Source organism: Gasterosteus aculeatus, chromosome 13, assembly GCF_964276395.1.
Source record: "Gasterosteus aculeatus chromosome 13, fGasAcu3.hap1.1, whole genome shotgun sequence".
NCBI classification, from domain to species: Eukaryota; Metazoa; Chordata; class Actinopteri; order Perciformes; family Gasterosteidae; genus Gasterosteus; species Gasterosteus aculeatus.
In genome coordinates this window covers 23,325,105-23,340,104 of record NC_135701.1, presented here as the reverse complement: position 1 = coordinate 23,340,104, position 15,000 = coordinate 23,325,105, and the positions used below count along the sequence as shown (strand labels likewise).

The following is a 15,000-nucleotide window of genomic DNA, read 5'->3' as shown; positions in this document are numbered from 1 at the left end:
GGACAATAGAAGATCGACAAACGGTGACTCGTCTCATTTCAGATGGTCGGTCGGCATGGATCCATCCTGCCTCCCACCAACCCTGCGTGGTGGTGGGGGCGTATCTTCTGGGTACACTGAGCATGGTTTAGTGTTGCTGCTGACCAGGTCCATCCCTTTAGGGCCACAGTGTCCCATCTTCTGATGATGCACCATGTCACAACTCCAATCTCAATCCAGTAGAGCACCTTTGGGACGTGGTGGACCAGGAGATTCATCATAGACGTGCAGCCGACAAATCGGCAGCAACTGCGTGATGCTGTCGCGTCAATATGGAGCAACATCTGTGAGGGACGTTTCCCAACACCTTGTTGAAAGTACACCAAGAATTGCGTTCGGAAGAAGAAAGGAGGTCCAACCTTCTACTAGCAACGTGGACCTGATCAAGTGGCCACCGAGTGTCTAAACGCACAGACGTGTGTGTGCATCATGATGAATGGATGCATGGAGGACGCGTGATGGTCTCCTGGTAATCTGTCTCTCTCTCTCTCAGCCTGTGTGGTTATCCTCCTTTCCATGAGAGCTTTGGGGGTCAGTCGGTGACAGAGCAGATCCTCCGAGGGGAGTTCAGCATGGTGCCGTCCAGGTGGAGGAGCATCTCAGATCCAGGTACTACTACTACTATAGTACTTCTACTACTGCTGCCACTGTAGTACTACTGCTCTGTAGTACTTCTGTTGCTAATGTAGTACTAACATAGAGCTCTGTGTACAGCGAAGGACGTGGTGAGGAAGCTGCTGGTTGTTGATCCCAGTCAGAGGATGACCATCGAGGAAGCTCTGCAGCACCCATGGTTACAGGTGACGCCGCCACCCTAAGATGTCATCTGAGGCTTGGTGACGTCACTGTGATGTCATGACACATGACCCAGGTGCATGATGGGAAAGGTAGCCTACAGTGTTTTCTTTCTACAGGATGGCGCAATGGTGCAGACCGCTCACAGGCTCATGTTCCCCTCTGATGATGATGCTGTTGCCGTGGTAACGATATACACATTCTCATTCATTAAAACTTAGAGAGATGTTAACGCAGACCCCGCCCCTGACTCCTCCCCTGACTCCTCCCCCAGCCGGAGGCGGAGTCATCCGCCAGGAGGAAACGAGGAAGAGATGGAGACGAAGAAGAACCTCCGGCCAAGCGGAGCCAAGCCCCGCCCCCTGCTCCAGAGTAGAGGACCAATCAGGTTCATGTGACTCCACATGTTCAGTACAGAAACATTGTAAATAGAAAGTTTGTGTTTAAATAAAAGTACTTCATATTTTTCACAAAACGAAGTTCATGTTTTTAAGACGTCAACAAATTTATATGTAAAAGGATAAAGGAATAACTGATCAATAAGATCGGTTAGATCAAATGGCCCCGCCCCTTACGGCTCTTCTTCACTAAAACCAAATACGCTAGGCTATTGCTAACATATAGCTAACGTTACCAGTCATACTAATTGGAACATCAGTCAGCGTTGCCATGTTGCTCTTAACATTGTTAACGAAGGGGGCGTGGCCTTTGCAGGGAAACGCACCAACAACATGTAATGTGAATAGCCAATCCACCATTAGCTGGATTATTGGCTACGCCCCCAACGAGATGTCACTCGGCTACTGTTGAAAGGGCTGGAAAACATTTAGTTACAGTTGTTTTGTGTTGTCATGGCGACAGAAGAGTGAGTCCATCCATCCATCTGCACACGGGGGGCAGGAGTCCATCCAGCCAGGCGATAGACGAGGTACCTAAAAGCTGTATTTTCTAAGCGATGAGGAGGGAAGATATATTATTGTGAAAGGGAAGCTTGACAATGTGAAGGTTTCTCTGGTGAGTGTGTTTGTGACCCCAGACTGTGATGAACCTTTTTTTAGGTTGCTATTCAATGTCATCGCAGTGGAAACGGAAAGTAGCAGTAGCGGTTTAAAACCAGCCGGGCGCGGAGGGGGATTCGGACAGCGGGCGGGTCAGAGCCTTACGTCCTCGCTGCTGGAAGAGATGAGGAGGAGTTAAGACTTGAAAACAACTTATGGGCTGAATTGGCAGGAATTTGACAAATATCTACAGGTACGAGATTATTATGTGAAACGGTGGTACAAGTAATGATGGATGCATATAAAGGGAAACGGGTCAGGACTAGAACTACTACATTGATGGATGGCAGAAGCACAACACGGTATATACGAGAGAGAATTTGAGATGGAAATATCTGAAGATGAACGAGACAAGAAGAGAAAAACAAGACAACCTGTTTTTCCTGGAAAAATCTGGTGCAGTTCTTTATCACACCTAAAATATCCAATAACTACTCTGAGACCAGGAAGTGATGTTGGAGGACCTGTGGGTCACCTGAGGCCACCATGAGCACACACTCAGGGATGGTCAGAACACGACAGGGTTTGGGGAATCGTCCGTAGGTGAACGCAGGACATTCTTATGAATCACGAGCTGATGTGTGTGAATGTAGAGACGGATGTGCGTCTCTATTCAGGACACTCGTGGCTGCAGGCAAAAAGGCCATTACAAGGAAATGGGGGACGAAGATCTACCAACTGGGACCCGTTGGGTGGTGTTGTGTTCAAAAAAGAAGAAACGCCGGACAGACAGAGGTCATCGCTGATCAAAAGGTTAAATCAAATGTATTTAATAAAAGAGATGGCGTTGTGGTAAAAAGAACATCTCAGCTGAGGAGCCGCTGGTCTCAGCGACCAACAGGCCCCAGGTCAGTCCTTTGACCCCCATAGTGCCTGCTGGTCTCAGCAGCCAACAGGCCCCAGGTCAGTCCTTTGACCCCCATAGTGCCTGCTGGTCTCAGCGACCAACAGGCCCCAGGTCAGTCCTTTGACCCCCATAGTGCCTGCTGGTCTCAGCAGCCAACAGGCCCCAGGTCAGTCCTTTGACCCCCATAGTGCCTGCTGGTCTCAGCGACCAACAGGCCCCAGGTCAGTCCTTTGACCCCCATAGTGCCTGCTGGTCTCAGCGACCAACAGGCCCCAGGTCAGTCCTTTGACCCCCATAGTGCCTGCTGGTCTCAGCGACCAACAGGCCCCAGGTCAGTCCTTTGACCCCCATAGTGCCCGTCTGTTCCTCCACCCGCAAACTCCAGAACAATGGTTCCTACAGGTATTTATAACAATGCTTAAAGGTGTGAAAGTTAGTGTCCACACCTCTGGGAGTCTTCTGGTGAGTTCAATGTAAATCGTATTTCGAATGATCCTTAGTCAATATCAGTTGTTGTGAAAGTATTACATGCATGCGTTCCAGTTGATTACATTACATCAAATACAATCATAACTGCACATTATTATTATTCTATTACAGTGCAGAATTACAGTGGTTTTACAATATTGTCATTACTTTATTGATTACACAGTGTCAGAATCATGGCTGTATTCTGGTGGACACGATATGCATTTTATTAATTTTATGAACCGGATCGTCTATTTGTTTCTAAGATCCTACAGTGGACACACAGATGAGGGAGACACTGACACACAGGGGACGGCTGACAGGACCACAGACGGAGGAAGGTACTTTTTATTTCTGGTTGTCGATGTTGTTGATGACTTGTTGTCTTTTTGTTAAATAAAAAGAAAATGGTAAACAAGCTGTATTTTCTTCAACAATTTTAATGATTGACGTCTTCAGACTTCGTGAAATCGTCTCCTGATGCTGGAGGACGATTGGCTCCTCACTCAGGCGGGCGGGGCCTCTGTGATGTCACAGCTTGGCCTGGCGGCGCTCCCTGACGGCGTACAGGACGGCGTGCGCTTGGTGGAAGGCCTCGCCCACGGCCGCCTGGACTCTGCTCCTCCAGCGTTGCAGCTGAGGACGCCGCTCCATGACATCTCGCCCCCCCCCCAACGGCTGCAGAGACACACACTGAGCACGCTCAGAACCCAAGGCGTCCTTCAACGCGATGATCAACATCTGGACCAATCGCGGCCTCTGACCTGCATGAGCTCACAGACGGCGAGCAGGTCAGCCACGCTGATGTCATCGCCACACAGGAAGGGCTGGCGACCCAGGAACATGGACTCCAGCTGGTCCAGGGTGTCCTCCAGCTGAGACACGGCACGAATCAAACGCGCCTCGTCCACCGGAGAGCCAGTCTGAGACGGGAGCAGCACCTGAGACACAAACGGCTGGAGTGTGAGACAGGCGGGTGGAGACAGGGACAGGGACAGGGACAGACGGACCTCCAGTATGAACACTCTGGCGGCGTGGGGTCGTGTGTTGGTGTGATGCCAGGCCGTGTACTCGTCCACTCTGGCTCGTCTCTCTGGTTGCCGTGGATACCAGTGCTCTGGTACATCGTACCTGTTGCACAGGTACTTCATGATGGCATCACTGCAACACACACACACACACACATTAGTGCAAACGAATAACACAAATGTGTGTGTGTCTGTGTGTCTCTACCTCTCTGTGAGGACAAACCCGTTGTCCTCCATCACTGGAACTTTCTGCATCGGGTTTAACTTTGTGAATTCTGGAGTCCGGTTCTCTCCTGTGAACACGAGGAGAAACCAGACTCCCTTCACAAATCAGGCACTTTAAGGAGAACCCAAACGATCAACACGTGACCTCCAATATGTTCTCATCCACGTCAAATACGGAACGTTTGCGTTCACACCAAAAGCGAAGAGACTTATTCGGCGAGTAGAGTCAACGCGCAGGCGCGTCTCTGGTCGCCAATGAGGCGAATTTTAAACGGCCGAAGCGAATAAATCGCTGGAAGCGAATAATTCGCCCGACGCTGTCTATCGAAAGCCAATCAGCGTTGAGATGCTCCGCTCGTCATCACCGGCGTCCTGCTGCGTCACGTTATTAAACGGCCACACACACACACACACACACACACACACACACACAGAACGCCTGTGAGTTAGTGTGTGTGTAACGCATCAGTCATCAGTCTGAAGCCGCAGTCATCCAGACGCGCTTCGGTGACGTTCCACCTGTGTGCGGCGACGGATGACGTCATGAACCCGAACCAAGTGAAGCGCAGTACTCCGCTTTACTGGCTCCGCTTTTGGCGTGAACGCACCATAAACACGACGAACTCTTAAAATCGATCAGCGCGAAACACAAACAGTGGGCAAGGTTCTCCGGGTGAAAGGTCACGGAAGTAGAAGAACTTCAAAGGTTCAAATGCTGAACGACACGGAGCCTTTCACCGGCCCGGTAGAGACCGGGTCACCGGCCCGGTAGAGACCGGGTCACCGGCCCGGTAGAGACCCGGTCACCGGCCCGGTAGAGACCGGGTCACCGGCCCGGTAGAGAGCCGGTCACCGGGAGCTCACCTTTGCGCAGGGCCACGGAGCGGACCGTGTGCGGGACGCCGGTGCAGCTCAGCAGGACGTGCAGCGCCCTGCAGGGCTGGGACAGGAGGTCCAGGTACACCTGCACCGGGCGGCGGGTTGCCATGGAGACCGGGATAGTTTTAACGGGTCAAAAACCGGAGAGACGACCGACGAACGGCCGTTCTTCTTCCCGCAGGTCGTAGTCCGCTGGCGGGTCGGGCTGCTCCGCTGCGCCCCCACCGGCCGATCCGGGTCAGACGGTTTGATCCTGAACATTTAAAATTACAACACGTGAACAAAAGGTATTTGATATTCTTCATGTTTCTTTCTTCCCTTAAGTCTCATTTCTGTTATTACGTTTTTCGGTTGCAGATTTTATATTTTTAGATTAAAATCCACTTTTAACTCTGGGATTGTTTTTTTACGTGTACGTGTGTTTATACATGTATGTGTTTGTGTACATGTACGTGTGTATACATGTATGTGTTTGTGTATACATGTATGTGTGTATACATGTATGTGTGTATACATGTACGTGTGTGTATACATGTATGTGTGTGTATACATGTACGTGTGTGTATACATGTATGTGTGTGTACATGTACGTGTGTGTGTACATGTACGTGTGTGTGTGTACATGTATGTGTTTGTGTATACATGTACGTGTGTGTATACATGTACGTGTGTATACATGTATGTGTGTGTATACATGTATGTGTGTATACATGTACGTGTGTACATGTACGTGTGTGTGTACATGTATGTGTGTGTGTACATGTACGTGTGTGTGTATACGTTTGTGTGTGTACATGTGTGTGTACATGTACGTGTGTGTATACATGTATGTGTGTACATGTATGTGTGTATACATGTATGTGTGTACATGTATGTGTGTATACATGTATGTGTGTACATGTACGTATGTGTATACATGTACGTGTGTGTGTACATGTATGTGTGTGTGTACATGTACGTGTGTGTGTACATGTATGTGTGTGTATACATGTATGTGTGTACATGTATGTGTGTATACATGTATGTGTGTACATGTATGTGTGTATACATGTACGTATGTGTATACATGTACGTGTGTGTGTACATGTACGTGTGTGTGTACATGTACGTGTGTGTGTACATGTATGTGTGTGTGTACATGTATGTGTGTGTAGTCGCTGATCAGGTGTCACCAGAAGAACTCCAGCTCTTCTATTAATAGCAGTATCCCTCAAGAGTCTCCCACCCGGCCCACCCGTTCCACTACAAACACCCGTCTCACCTCCGTCCGTCATGCCCAGCAGCCAGGCCCGGTCCCGTGCCAGAGACCGGAACAATGTCCTGGACCGACCCGAGTTCCTGTCCCTGAACCAGCCCTTCAGCAGGGAGCATGGGGGCGGTGGTCCTCGAAGAGCCAGCAGACCGCAGAGTCAGCAGGAAGACTCTGGGGGGAGGTAAGAGGCTCTCTGACATCACAGCCCACATTTAGAGACCAACTGAACCAGGACCCAGAGACAGTCTGGATCTACATGAATGCAAGTCCTGGTCTTTGTCTCTTTGTTCCTGTCTCATTGTCCCGAACTCTCCGTACAGTACTCTGAACTGGTCTCTGCCTCCTGGTCTCTCTGTCTCCTAGTCTCTGTTTGCTGGTGTCACAATCCGTCTCGGTCTCTATGTTCTGGTCTTTGTCTCCTGGTCTCTTAGTTCTTGTCTCTGCATCCTGATCTCTTCGTCCACTCTGAACTGGTCTCACAGTCCGTCCTGATCTCTGTGTACTGGTCTCCTGGTCTCTGTATCTTGGTCCTGTGTCCTAGTCTCACAATCTGTTTTGGTCCCTGTGTCCTCAGGGGTCCCAGGGACTCCTCAGAGGGGGTCCCGGCTACTGACGGGGAGGCAAAGGAGGACTGTATGCAGCTAAACCCGTCGCTTGGGGGCATTGCCATCAGCTCCCTGCTGGCCATCGACATTAGCCTGTCTAAGCGTCTGGGGGTCTGCGTGGGGACTCTGGGGTCCGGGGCTCCGATGAGGTCCATGGTGGTCCTGCTGTCCCTCAGTGGACACGCCCTCACCTGGTTCTGTGGGGTGCTGGTCTGCCTGTGGAGGAGCGACACGCTGGCAGAACAAGAGGTCCTGGTGAACCTGCTGCTGGGTAATCACCCGTCTATCTGCCTGTCTGTCAGATGTGTTACCTGTCTCTCTCTATACTGTTTCTCTTTACCACCTGTCTCTCTCTCTGTCTCTCCCCAATACCCGTCTCTCTAACTCAGCTCTGACTCTTGACCTGATGACCATTGCCGGCGTGCAGAAGTTGGTGAAGCGCCGAGGACCCTGGGACTTCCCGCCTGGGTTCCTTTACCACGTTGCCATGGATACGTATTCTTTCCCAGCAGGCCACGCCAGCCGGGCCGTCATGGTGTCCAACTTCCTGTTGACTCACCTGGTGCTGGCGGTCTGTGTCATCATCAATTTAGAGCAGTGATTGGTCGACACATATGTCTGTCTCTCTCTGCTAACACGTTACATGTCTGTCTGTCTCTGCTAACACGTTACCTGTCTGTCTCTCTCTCTGCTAACACGTTACCTGTCTGTCTGTCTCTGCTAACACGTTATCTGTCTGTCTCTCTCTGCTAACATGTTACCTGTCTGTCTGTCTCTCTCTGCTAAAACGTTACCTGTCTGTCTCTCTCTCTGCTAAAACGTTACCTGTCTGTCTCTCTCTGCTAACACGTTACCTGTCTGTCTCTGCTAACACGTTACCTGTCTGTCTCTCTCTCTGCTGACACGTTACCTGTCTCTCTCTCGGCTGACACGTTACCTGTCTGTCTCTCTCTGCTGACACGTTATCTGTCTGTCTCTCTCTCTCTCTGCTAACACGTTACATGTCTGTCTCTCTCTGCTAACACGTTACCTGTCTGTCTCTCTCTCTCTCTGCTAACACGTTACCTGTCTGTCTGTCTCTGCTAACACGTTACCTGTCTGTCTCTCTCTGCTAACACGTTACCTGTCTGTCTCTGCTAACACGTTACCTGTCTGTCTCTCTCTCTGCTGACACGTTACCTGTCTCTCTCTCGGCTGACACGTTACCTGTCTGTCTCTCTCTGCTGACACGTAATCTGTCTGTCTCTCTCTCTCTCTGCTAACACGTTACATGTCTGTCTGTCTCTGCTAACACGTTACCTGTCTGTCTCTCTCTGCTGACACGTTATCTGTCTGTCTCTCTCTGCTAACATGTTACCTGTCTGTCTCTCTCTGCTAACACGTTACATGTCTGTCTGTCTCTGCTAACACGTTACCTGTCTGTCTCTCTCTGCTAACACGTTACCTGTCTGTCTCTCTCTCTCTCTGCTAACACGTTACATGTCTGTCTCTCTCTGCTAACACGTTACCTGTCTGTCTCTCTCTCTCTCTGCTAACACGTTACATGTCTGTCTGTCTCTGCTAACACGTTACCTGTCTGTCTCTCTCTCTGCTGACACGTTACCTGTCTCTCTCTCGGCTGACACGTTACCTGTCTGTCTCTCTCTGCTAACATGTTACCTGTCTGTCTCTCTCTGCTAACACGTTACCTGTCTGTCTCTCTCTGCTAACACATTACCTGTCTGTCTCTCTCTCTCTCTGCTAACACGTTACCTGTCTGTCTCTCTCTCTGCTAACACGTTACCTGTCTGTCTCTCTCTCTGCTAAAACGTTACCTGTCTGTCTCTCTCTCTGCTAACACGTTACCTGTCTGTCTCTCTCTGCTAACACGTTACCTGTCTGTCTCTCTCTGCTAACACGTTACCTGTCTGTCTCTCTCTCTGCTAAAACGTTACCTGTCTGTCTCTCTCTCTGCTAACACGTTACCTGTCTGTCTCTCTCTCTCTCTGCTAACACGTTACCTGTCTGTCTCTCTCTCTGCTAACACGTTACCTGTCTGTCTCTCTCTCTGCTAACACGTTACCTGTCTGTCTCTCTCTCTGCTAAAACGTTACCTGTCTGTCTCTCTCTCTGCTAACACGTTACCTGTCTGTCTCTCTCTGCTAACACGTTACCTGTCTGTCTCTCTCTCTGCTAACACGTTACCTGTCTGTCTCTCTCTGCTAACACGTTACCTGTCTGTCTCTCTCTGCTAACAAGTTACCTGTCTGTCTCTCTCTCTGCTAACACGTTACCTGTCTGTCTCTCTCTGCTAACACCTTACCTGTCTGTCTCTCTGCTTTTGGGCGTCACTATTATTCAAAATCACACCTTTAACACACTTTATTTAGCTGATGACTCGGTGTTAGTCTGGACCAGATCCATCAAACTGGACTCCTGCGTGTTGAACCAGTCTTCCCATCCACCAGGTACCCCTCAGGATCCTGCTCTACCTGTGGGCCGTCCTGGCGGGCATGTCGCGGGTGCTGTTGGGTAAACACCACCTGTCGGACGTCAGCTGTGGCTTCGCTCTGGGCCTCCTGCACTTCAGCCTGGTGGAGTCCGTGTGGCTGGACTCTGACACCTGCCAGACCCTCATCTCCATCGGCACGCTGCGCTGGACTCCGCTCATCTGAACTGGTCTGGACCGGCTTGGCAGGATTGCACACATTTTTTTAATCTGGCCCGTGTAGATTATTAGAAATAAACTGACGACTCTGTTCATAAATTAACAATTAATAAAATGCATTTAGTGTACACCAGAATATGATACACCATGATTCTGAACTATCAATAAAGTAACAAGATTATTATAAAACCACTGTAATTCTTCAATAGAATAATACGAATGTAGAGCTACGATTGTATTTAATATAATGTAACCAACCGAAATGCATGCATGGATTACTTGTTACCACAACTGATGTTGACTGAGAGACATTCGAGGAGACCACTCCCATGGGCGTGGACACCTGTAGGCGCCCATTGTTCTGGTTCGCTGGTGGAGGCACTGTGGGGGGTCAATGGGCCCTGTGGGCAGCGGCTCCTCAGCTGAGATGTTCTTTTTAGCACAACACCCTTTCTTTTAATAAATAAATAATTTGATTTTAACTTTCATTACAAGATGTCTTCTGTCCTTCCGGAGTTTCTTCATATTTAGAACACAACACCCGTCTGGACTCGATGCTCCATTGAGACCAGTTTGGAGAAACTCTATGACGACTGGGGAGTCTTGGAAATGGAGCTGCTTCAGATAGTGGTTCAGAGATGTTGCAAAGAGCAAGACACCCTAAAACTAAGCCCCTCCCCTCCCAGTTGACTACCAATAAGCCCCTCCTCTCCCAGTTGACTACCAATAAGCCCCTCCTCTCCCAATTGACTACCAATAAGCCCCTCCTCTCCCAATTGACTACCAATAAGCCCTCCCAGGGGCCTAACTTTAAACTCCTGCTGCACGCTGATGGATGTTATACTTCTATTGATGTATTGATATCTATTGATGTGTGTCATCACAAGTTCAGTCATATAATTGATTCAAAACATCTAACGCTGAATGAACAGATAAATTAACCGACGTTATTTAGCAGCAAAACAAACTGAAACCACAGAAAACAAAGTCTAAATCTGTTAAATAAAATCCTTTCATCCGTCTGAACTGAATCTGTTTTCACTTTAAACGTATCAAACATTTCATTGAGTTCATAATTTATTAGTAAGCAAAGCATATTTGCATTGTCAGTGTGGTGATAGTACTGAAGCGCAAAACACAACGACATTAACTCCTTACGGAAGGGGGAGGGCCTTATAGCAGACGGACCCCTGTGATTGGACAGACGGACTGTCAGGAGCAGGACATGATACAGAGCTCTCCCGCCACACATCCAACTCCTCACGCCAAGGAATCGAACTCCGGTCCCCGAGCCGTGTCGGCGTAGCGTCCGCGGTACCCCCCCCCCCCTTTTATTTACTTTTGTTTACACCTAAATATAATTGAACAACAAAACAGCGGTAAAACGATGAAACACTCGTCATCTCTCCGTGACTTCCCGCTGCGTCACTTCCTCCCTCATCACAGCCTCTCAGTCTTACCACTGATTTATTGATTGACAGAATATCTAGAAAGCAGCATTTCTAAGCTTTCAGAATCCGATTGTGCAAATAGTTAAGGAGTCACGGTAGTTTGAATCCTTCATGTCACTTTCCGTCGTCGACGAAAGGCTTCGGATAAAGAGAGTTAAAAGACACAGTTCGTCTGTCCAATGAGAAGGGTCCGTCCTCTGCTTCCTGCTATAAGGCCCTCCCCTTTTTGTTCTGCACGTCAGGGCCACCGTAACTCCCACTACACTAAATAATGTGAATACCGGCTGATGCTACTTCGTTTCCTCATAGGACCCTTTGGTACTCGGCTGCGTGTTTCTGTCCGGACCAGCTTTACAAACACACCGTTGCTATGGCGGCGGCCCACTAACAACGACAAACCTCGAGAGAAGGGCCACCAAGGGAAGCAGCGTATACGCCGATGTAGTGACGTCACTAAGTCTGTGAACGTCAGCGAGTGTGTTTATCTCACGAGCTAATCGAAGCTAACTGAGCTAGCAGCAGGATTATCTGTTAGCTGGCAGGCGGCTAACGCCCTTAGCTTCTCTTAACATCCGGAGGTGACTGATGGGCTGTGAGTGTTTTCATTTACTTTACTGAAGTGTTCATTATGACGTCATCTCACCCAGTGAAACCAGGAACACAACCAAACGGTTTGAGCTTAGACTCTTCTGCCTACAGGTAAGACTCTTCACACCGAGATGGACCTGGTCTTCTTCAGACCACTTCTGTCCCCATGCCGGTATCAACATGTCGGACTGTGACCCAGCTGCAGAGGGCCCCCCCGCTCCAGGTCCTGTCCGCCCCCCCCTGGCAGAGAAGGCTCTGTCGGAGGACTTCTCCCGGCTGAGGTACAGGGACACGTCCCTGCTGGTCTGGCAGCAGCAGCAGCAGGACGTGCAGTTCGCCCCCCCCTCCACCTACCTGAGCCGCAGCCAGTCGGCCTGGTACAGCAGCTTCGGGAACCGGGCGGTTCTGGTCCGGGACAAGACGGGCCTGGAGGTGGAAGAGGGGCGATCCAGGATCTGCACAGTCATGTAGACCAGAACCGACTGGTTTCATGTGCTGTGAACATCGGTGCAGCGGGTGGTTCTGGTCTCAGAGGGTGGTCCCCTTTTCCAGAGAGCCGCTAGGCATTGTGGGAAATGTGTGGGCAGTTTGACTGAGCTACAAAGAGTCAACAACCACGGTTGTATTATATTTGTGTAACGTTATCGATTGATCCATGACCTGAGGTGATTGGTCAGGAGGCGGAGCTTGTGTACCTCCACCTGCCCGGCATCAGGAAGTGTTCTTGTCCAAGTCGTGTGTTGGTTTTCGCTCTTTGTCAACAGGTATATGAATATTAAACGCATTGGGACTTGTTTATTAAAGTAAACCCAGTGCGTCAAAGAGGCTTCAGTTTATGTCTTTATTTATGAAAACAAAGGAACTCAGAAAATAACAATCCAATATCAGTAATTACATCAAATAATTCACTTGGTTGGGGGGGCGGGGGCGTTTGTCCCAGCTGTGTCGCTGCGCCTCCCCTCCGTCAGGTGGAGTTCCTTCTCCACCTGACGGAGTGGGAGGGGCTAAGCACCAACAAAAGGGACAGGCGGCCGTGCATGCACGTACACACACACACCATCTTCTCTTATTAAAATACAAAAATGACTATCAGCTCCACCAGTCAACTAAAAACAAACAGGAGGGTTACCGTGGCAACGGGCCATCACGGCAGGAAGAGACATGTGTGTCTTTACTTATTGATTAGTCTGTTTATTTTCTCAACTTTTTTTTTTAGTCCAACAAAAAGCACAAATGACATCCCATAATTAACGACTACGGCATCTCCATGACAACCGAGCACACCCCGCCCAGATGAAGACCATGACATTTTGGTTGAAAGACAGTTTGTCGAGATGAGTCAATAGTCAGAAATCAATATCTTCAGATCACAGATCTGTTTCTGTGACAACAGGTCACATGGCTGTAAGCAGGTCAGAGGTCAAACAGGAAATGCACAGGTGAGCAGAGGTCACATGATTGATCTGATCAGAAGGGAAATGCAGCATTTAAAAAAGGAAAACCAACGTGCCCCCACCTGGCTGACAATGAAGTCACATGACAAGAAACCGACCAATCACAGTAGAGCCTGGCTGAGTCTTCAGGAGCCAAGCTTCCTGCCACCAACCAATCACGACGAGCCAGCAGCCAATCAGATCATGGTTTGCCCTACAATTTAAATTAACGCTCGAGGTAAAACAATTGGTTTATAAACTGGATTAAAATTGATTGGTCAGAAAGGGAAACAAAAGATTTGATTTCTGCCTCCTCGCATGATTTTATTTTAAAAAGTAAATCAGGAAACATAAAAATAGAAACCTAGGTTTGGAGTTATTTCTTAATTTATCGAAGCAGTTCAAATAAAACCGTTAAAAAGAATAGATGATTCTTCCTTACGTCTAGTTCAGTCTGTCGGGGGCTGGGGGGGCACGACAGAGCTACAGAGACATCTCCATACAGACCTTATAAGACACAAACAAGTTCAGCACGCAACCTGAAAAATAAACGACATGTAGTGTTTAAAAAAAAAAAGGTCATCTTTGCTGGCAGGGTCGGCACTGGTTCTGGGGGGGGGGGGGGGGGGGTCCAGCAGAGGATGGGTTCTGGTCTCTGAGAGGGTTTTACTTTCTTGTAACATATCCTTTTTTTTTTTAAATAACCCATCAGACTTTTACTTTGAAAATCTGCCCCAAGAATTTCATTTTAATAAAAAAAGAAATCCTGCAGAAACTTGATGCAGGAAGACAAAACCACCTTTTTATTGTCAGAGTGATTATGGTCCCCACTTCAGGAGCAGAGGTTGATTATTTAACCAATCCCAGGAGGCCATTCACGCCTCCTGCTGCGGCTCCGCCTCCTGCTGCGGCTCCGCCTCCTGCTGCGGCTCCGCCTCCTGCCGCACCCCCTGATCTGCATAATCCATCTGATGTTCAAGAACTAATCAAAGCCTCTGATTGGCACCTGCGTGTCACATGATGCTCTACAGATGCTTCTGGAATGTTTTCAGGGGTCAGGGGTCACAGCCGGCCGTCCAGGAAGAAGGCTGTTCAGACCGCTCGTCCGGACACGCCCCTTTTCTTCTTCTTCTCTTCCGTCTGTTGGCGGTCCTCCGTGAAGAAAAAAAGAAAAGGACACTAGGAGCTAAAAAACCTGTCAGCCTATTTACATACAGTCCTCCACGTCTGGGCGTGTGTGTGTGTGTGTGTGTGATGTGTGTGTGTGTGTGTCGTAAGAAGTTCAGAGTGTGTATCTCTGTCTCAAGTCTGTGTTTCCAGGATGGAGGTTTACATGGATGTGTGTGTCTGCATATGCTAAATGGGTAGATAGAGTTGTGTGTGTGTGTGTCGAGTGGATAAACCTCTGTGTGTGTGTTCAGTAAAGTGTGTGTGTGTGTGTGTTCAGTCTGTGTCGGAGGAAGAGGAGGTTCCTGTTGAGGAGCTGTCCATCGGAGGAGGAAGAGGAGCTGGCACTCAAGCGACTAGCCCCGCCTCCCGACGCTCCACCTCCAGCTGCCTTCTCTGTAGAGAGGGACAGAGGGACAGACGGGCAGAGGGACAGAGGGACAGACAGGGAGACAAGTTGAAACCGATGTAGGATCAGTGATATTCCACAACACAGATCATCTGATACGTAGGAGCTC

The 15,000-nt window shown here is 49.2% G+C and overlaps 4 protein-coding genes and 1 long non-coding RNA gene across 12 annotated transcripts in view; 3 read left to right on the top strand and 2 right to left on the bottom strand.

Annotated features, from left to right (window-relative positions):
• The window catches only part of chek2 (checkpoint kinase 2), a 9,605-nt gene extending 7,581 nt beyond the window's left edge, over positions 1-2,024 (top strand). For 5 of the 6 annotated variants that reach the window (XM_078086532.1, XM_078086530.1, XM_078086528.1 and 2 more), the window contains 4 exons: positions 533-648; positions 754-839; positions 954-1,019; positions 1,109-1,309. In XM_078086532.1, coding sequence (XP_077942658.1) covers positions 533-648; positions 754-839; positions 954-1,019; positions 1,109-1,210 — 370 coding nt within the window. In that variant the 3' untranslated portion in view covers positions 1,211-1,309. Of the gene's footprint in view, positions 1-532; positions 649-753; positions 840-953; positions 1,020-1,108; positions 1,310-1,695; positions 1,763-1,892 lie in introns of those variants that run through there. The other variant, XR_013451958.1, reaches the window with a different exon arrangement.
• Positions 2,025-3,541: 1,517 nt separating this feature from the next.
• gstt2 (glutathione S-transferase theta 2) lies at positions 3,542-5,592 on the bottom strand. 2 transcript variants are annotated; one of them, XM_078086539.1, is made up of 5 exons: positions 5,325-5,592; positions 4,441-4,528; positions 4,218-4,368; positions 3,972-4,148; positions 3,542-3,885 (listed from the first exon to the last, which is right to left on the bottom strand). In XM_078086539.1, exons 1-5 carry the CDS (start codon positions 5,446-5,448, stop codon positions 3,739-3,741), a joined length of 687 nt encoding a protein of 228 aa, XP_077942665.1. In that variant the 5' UTR covers positions 5,449-5,592; the 3' UTR covers positions 3,542-3,738. The 2 variants fall into 2 exon arrangements, with proteins under 2 accessions (XP_077942665.1, XP_077942664.1); XM_078086538.1 differs by having other exon boundaries at positions 3,972-4,368; positions 5,325-5,565.
• A 1,019-nt stretch (positions 5,593-6,611) lies between these two features.
• LOC120814396 (inactive phospholipid phosphatase 7) lies at positions 6,612-10,325 on the top strand. Of its 2 annotated transcripts, none has more exons than XM_078086536.1 (4): positions 6,612-6,772; positions 7,166-7,467; positions 7,586-7,767; positions 9,644-10,325. In XM_078086536.1, exons 1-4 carry the CDS (start codon positions 6,612-6,614, stop codon positions 9,848-9,850), a joined length of 852 nt encoding a protein of 283 aa, XP_077942662.1. In that variant the 3' UTR covers positions 9,851-10,325. The 2 variants fall into 2 exon arrangements, with proteins under 2 accessions (XP_077942662.1, XP_077942663.1); XM_078086537.1 differs by having other exon boundaries at positions 6,721-6,853.
• Positions 7,666-8,169, bottom strand: LOC144386275 (uncharacterized). The gene is made up of 2 exons (XR_013451959.1): positions 8,076-8,169; positions 7,666-7,868 (listed from the first exon to the last, which is right to left on the bottom strand). It is a non-coding gene; the product is annotated as an uncharacterized LOC144386275 (long non-coding RNA).
• Positions 10,326-11,049: 724 nt separating the features above from the next.
• Positions 11,050-12,704, top strand: brd3os (BRD3 opposite strand). The gene is made up of 2 exons (XM_040169734.2): positions 11,050-11,886; positions 11,994-12,704. Exon 2 carries the CDS (start codon positions 12,063-12,065, stop codon positions 12,351-12,353), a length of 291 nt encoding a protein of 96 aa, XP_040025668.2. The 5' UTR covers positions 11,050-11,886; positions 11,994-12,062; the 3' UTR covers positions 12,354-12,704.
• The last annotated feature ends 2,296 nt before the right edge of the window (positions 12,705-15,000 follow it).

Excerpts from the sequence above, each read along its gene's own strand:
- gstt2 (XM_078086538.1), bottom strand. The coding sequence starts at position 5,448 with ATGGCAACCCGCCGCCCGGTGCAGGTGTACCTGGACCTCCTGTCCCAG. Across the intron at positions 4,369-4,440 it reads GGGTTTGTCCTCACAGAGAG|TGATGCCATCATGAAGTACC; the intron begins GTAGAGACACAC and ends TGTGTGTTGCAG. Across the intron at positions 3,886-3,971 it reads CCGTCTGTGAGCTCATGCAG|CCGTTGGGGGGGGGGCGAGA; the intron begins GTCAGAGGCCGC and ends GTGTCTCTGCAG.
- LOC120814396 (XM_078086536.1), top strand. The coding sequence starts at position 6,612 with ATGCCCAGCAGCCAGGCCCGGTCCCGTGCCAGAGACCGGAACAATGTC. Across the intron at positions 7,468-7,585 it reads CCTGGTGAACCTGCTGCTGG|CTCTGACTCTTGACCTGATG; the intron begins GTAATCACCCGT and ends TCTCTAACTCAG. Across the intron at positions 7,768-9,643 it reads TGACTCACCTGGTGCTGGCG|GTACCCCTCAGGATCCTGCT; the intron begins GTCTGTGTCATC and ends CCCATCCACCAG.
- brd3os (XM_040169734.2), top strand. The coding sequence starts at position 12,063 with ATGTCGGACTGTGACCCAGCTGCAGAGGGCCCCCCCGCTCCAGGTCCT.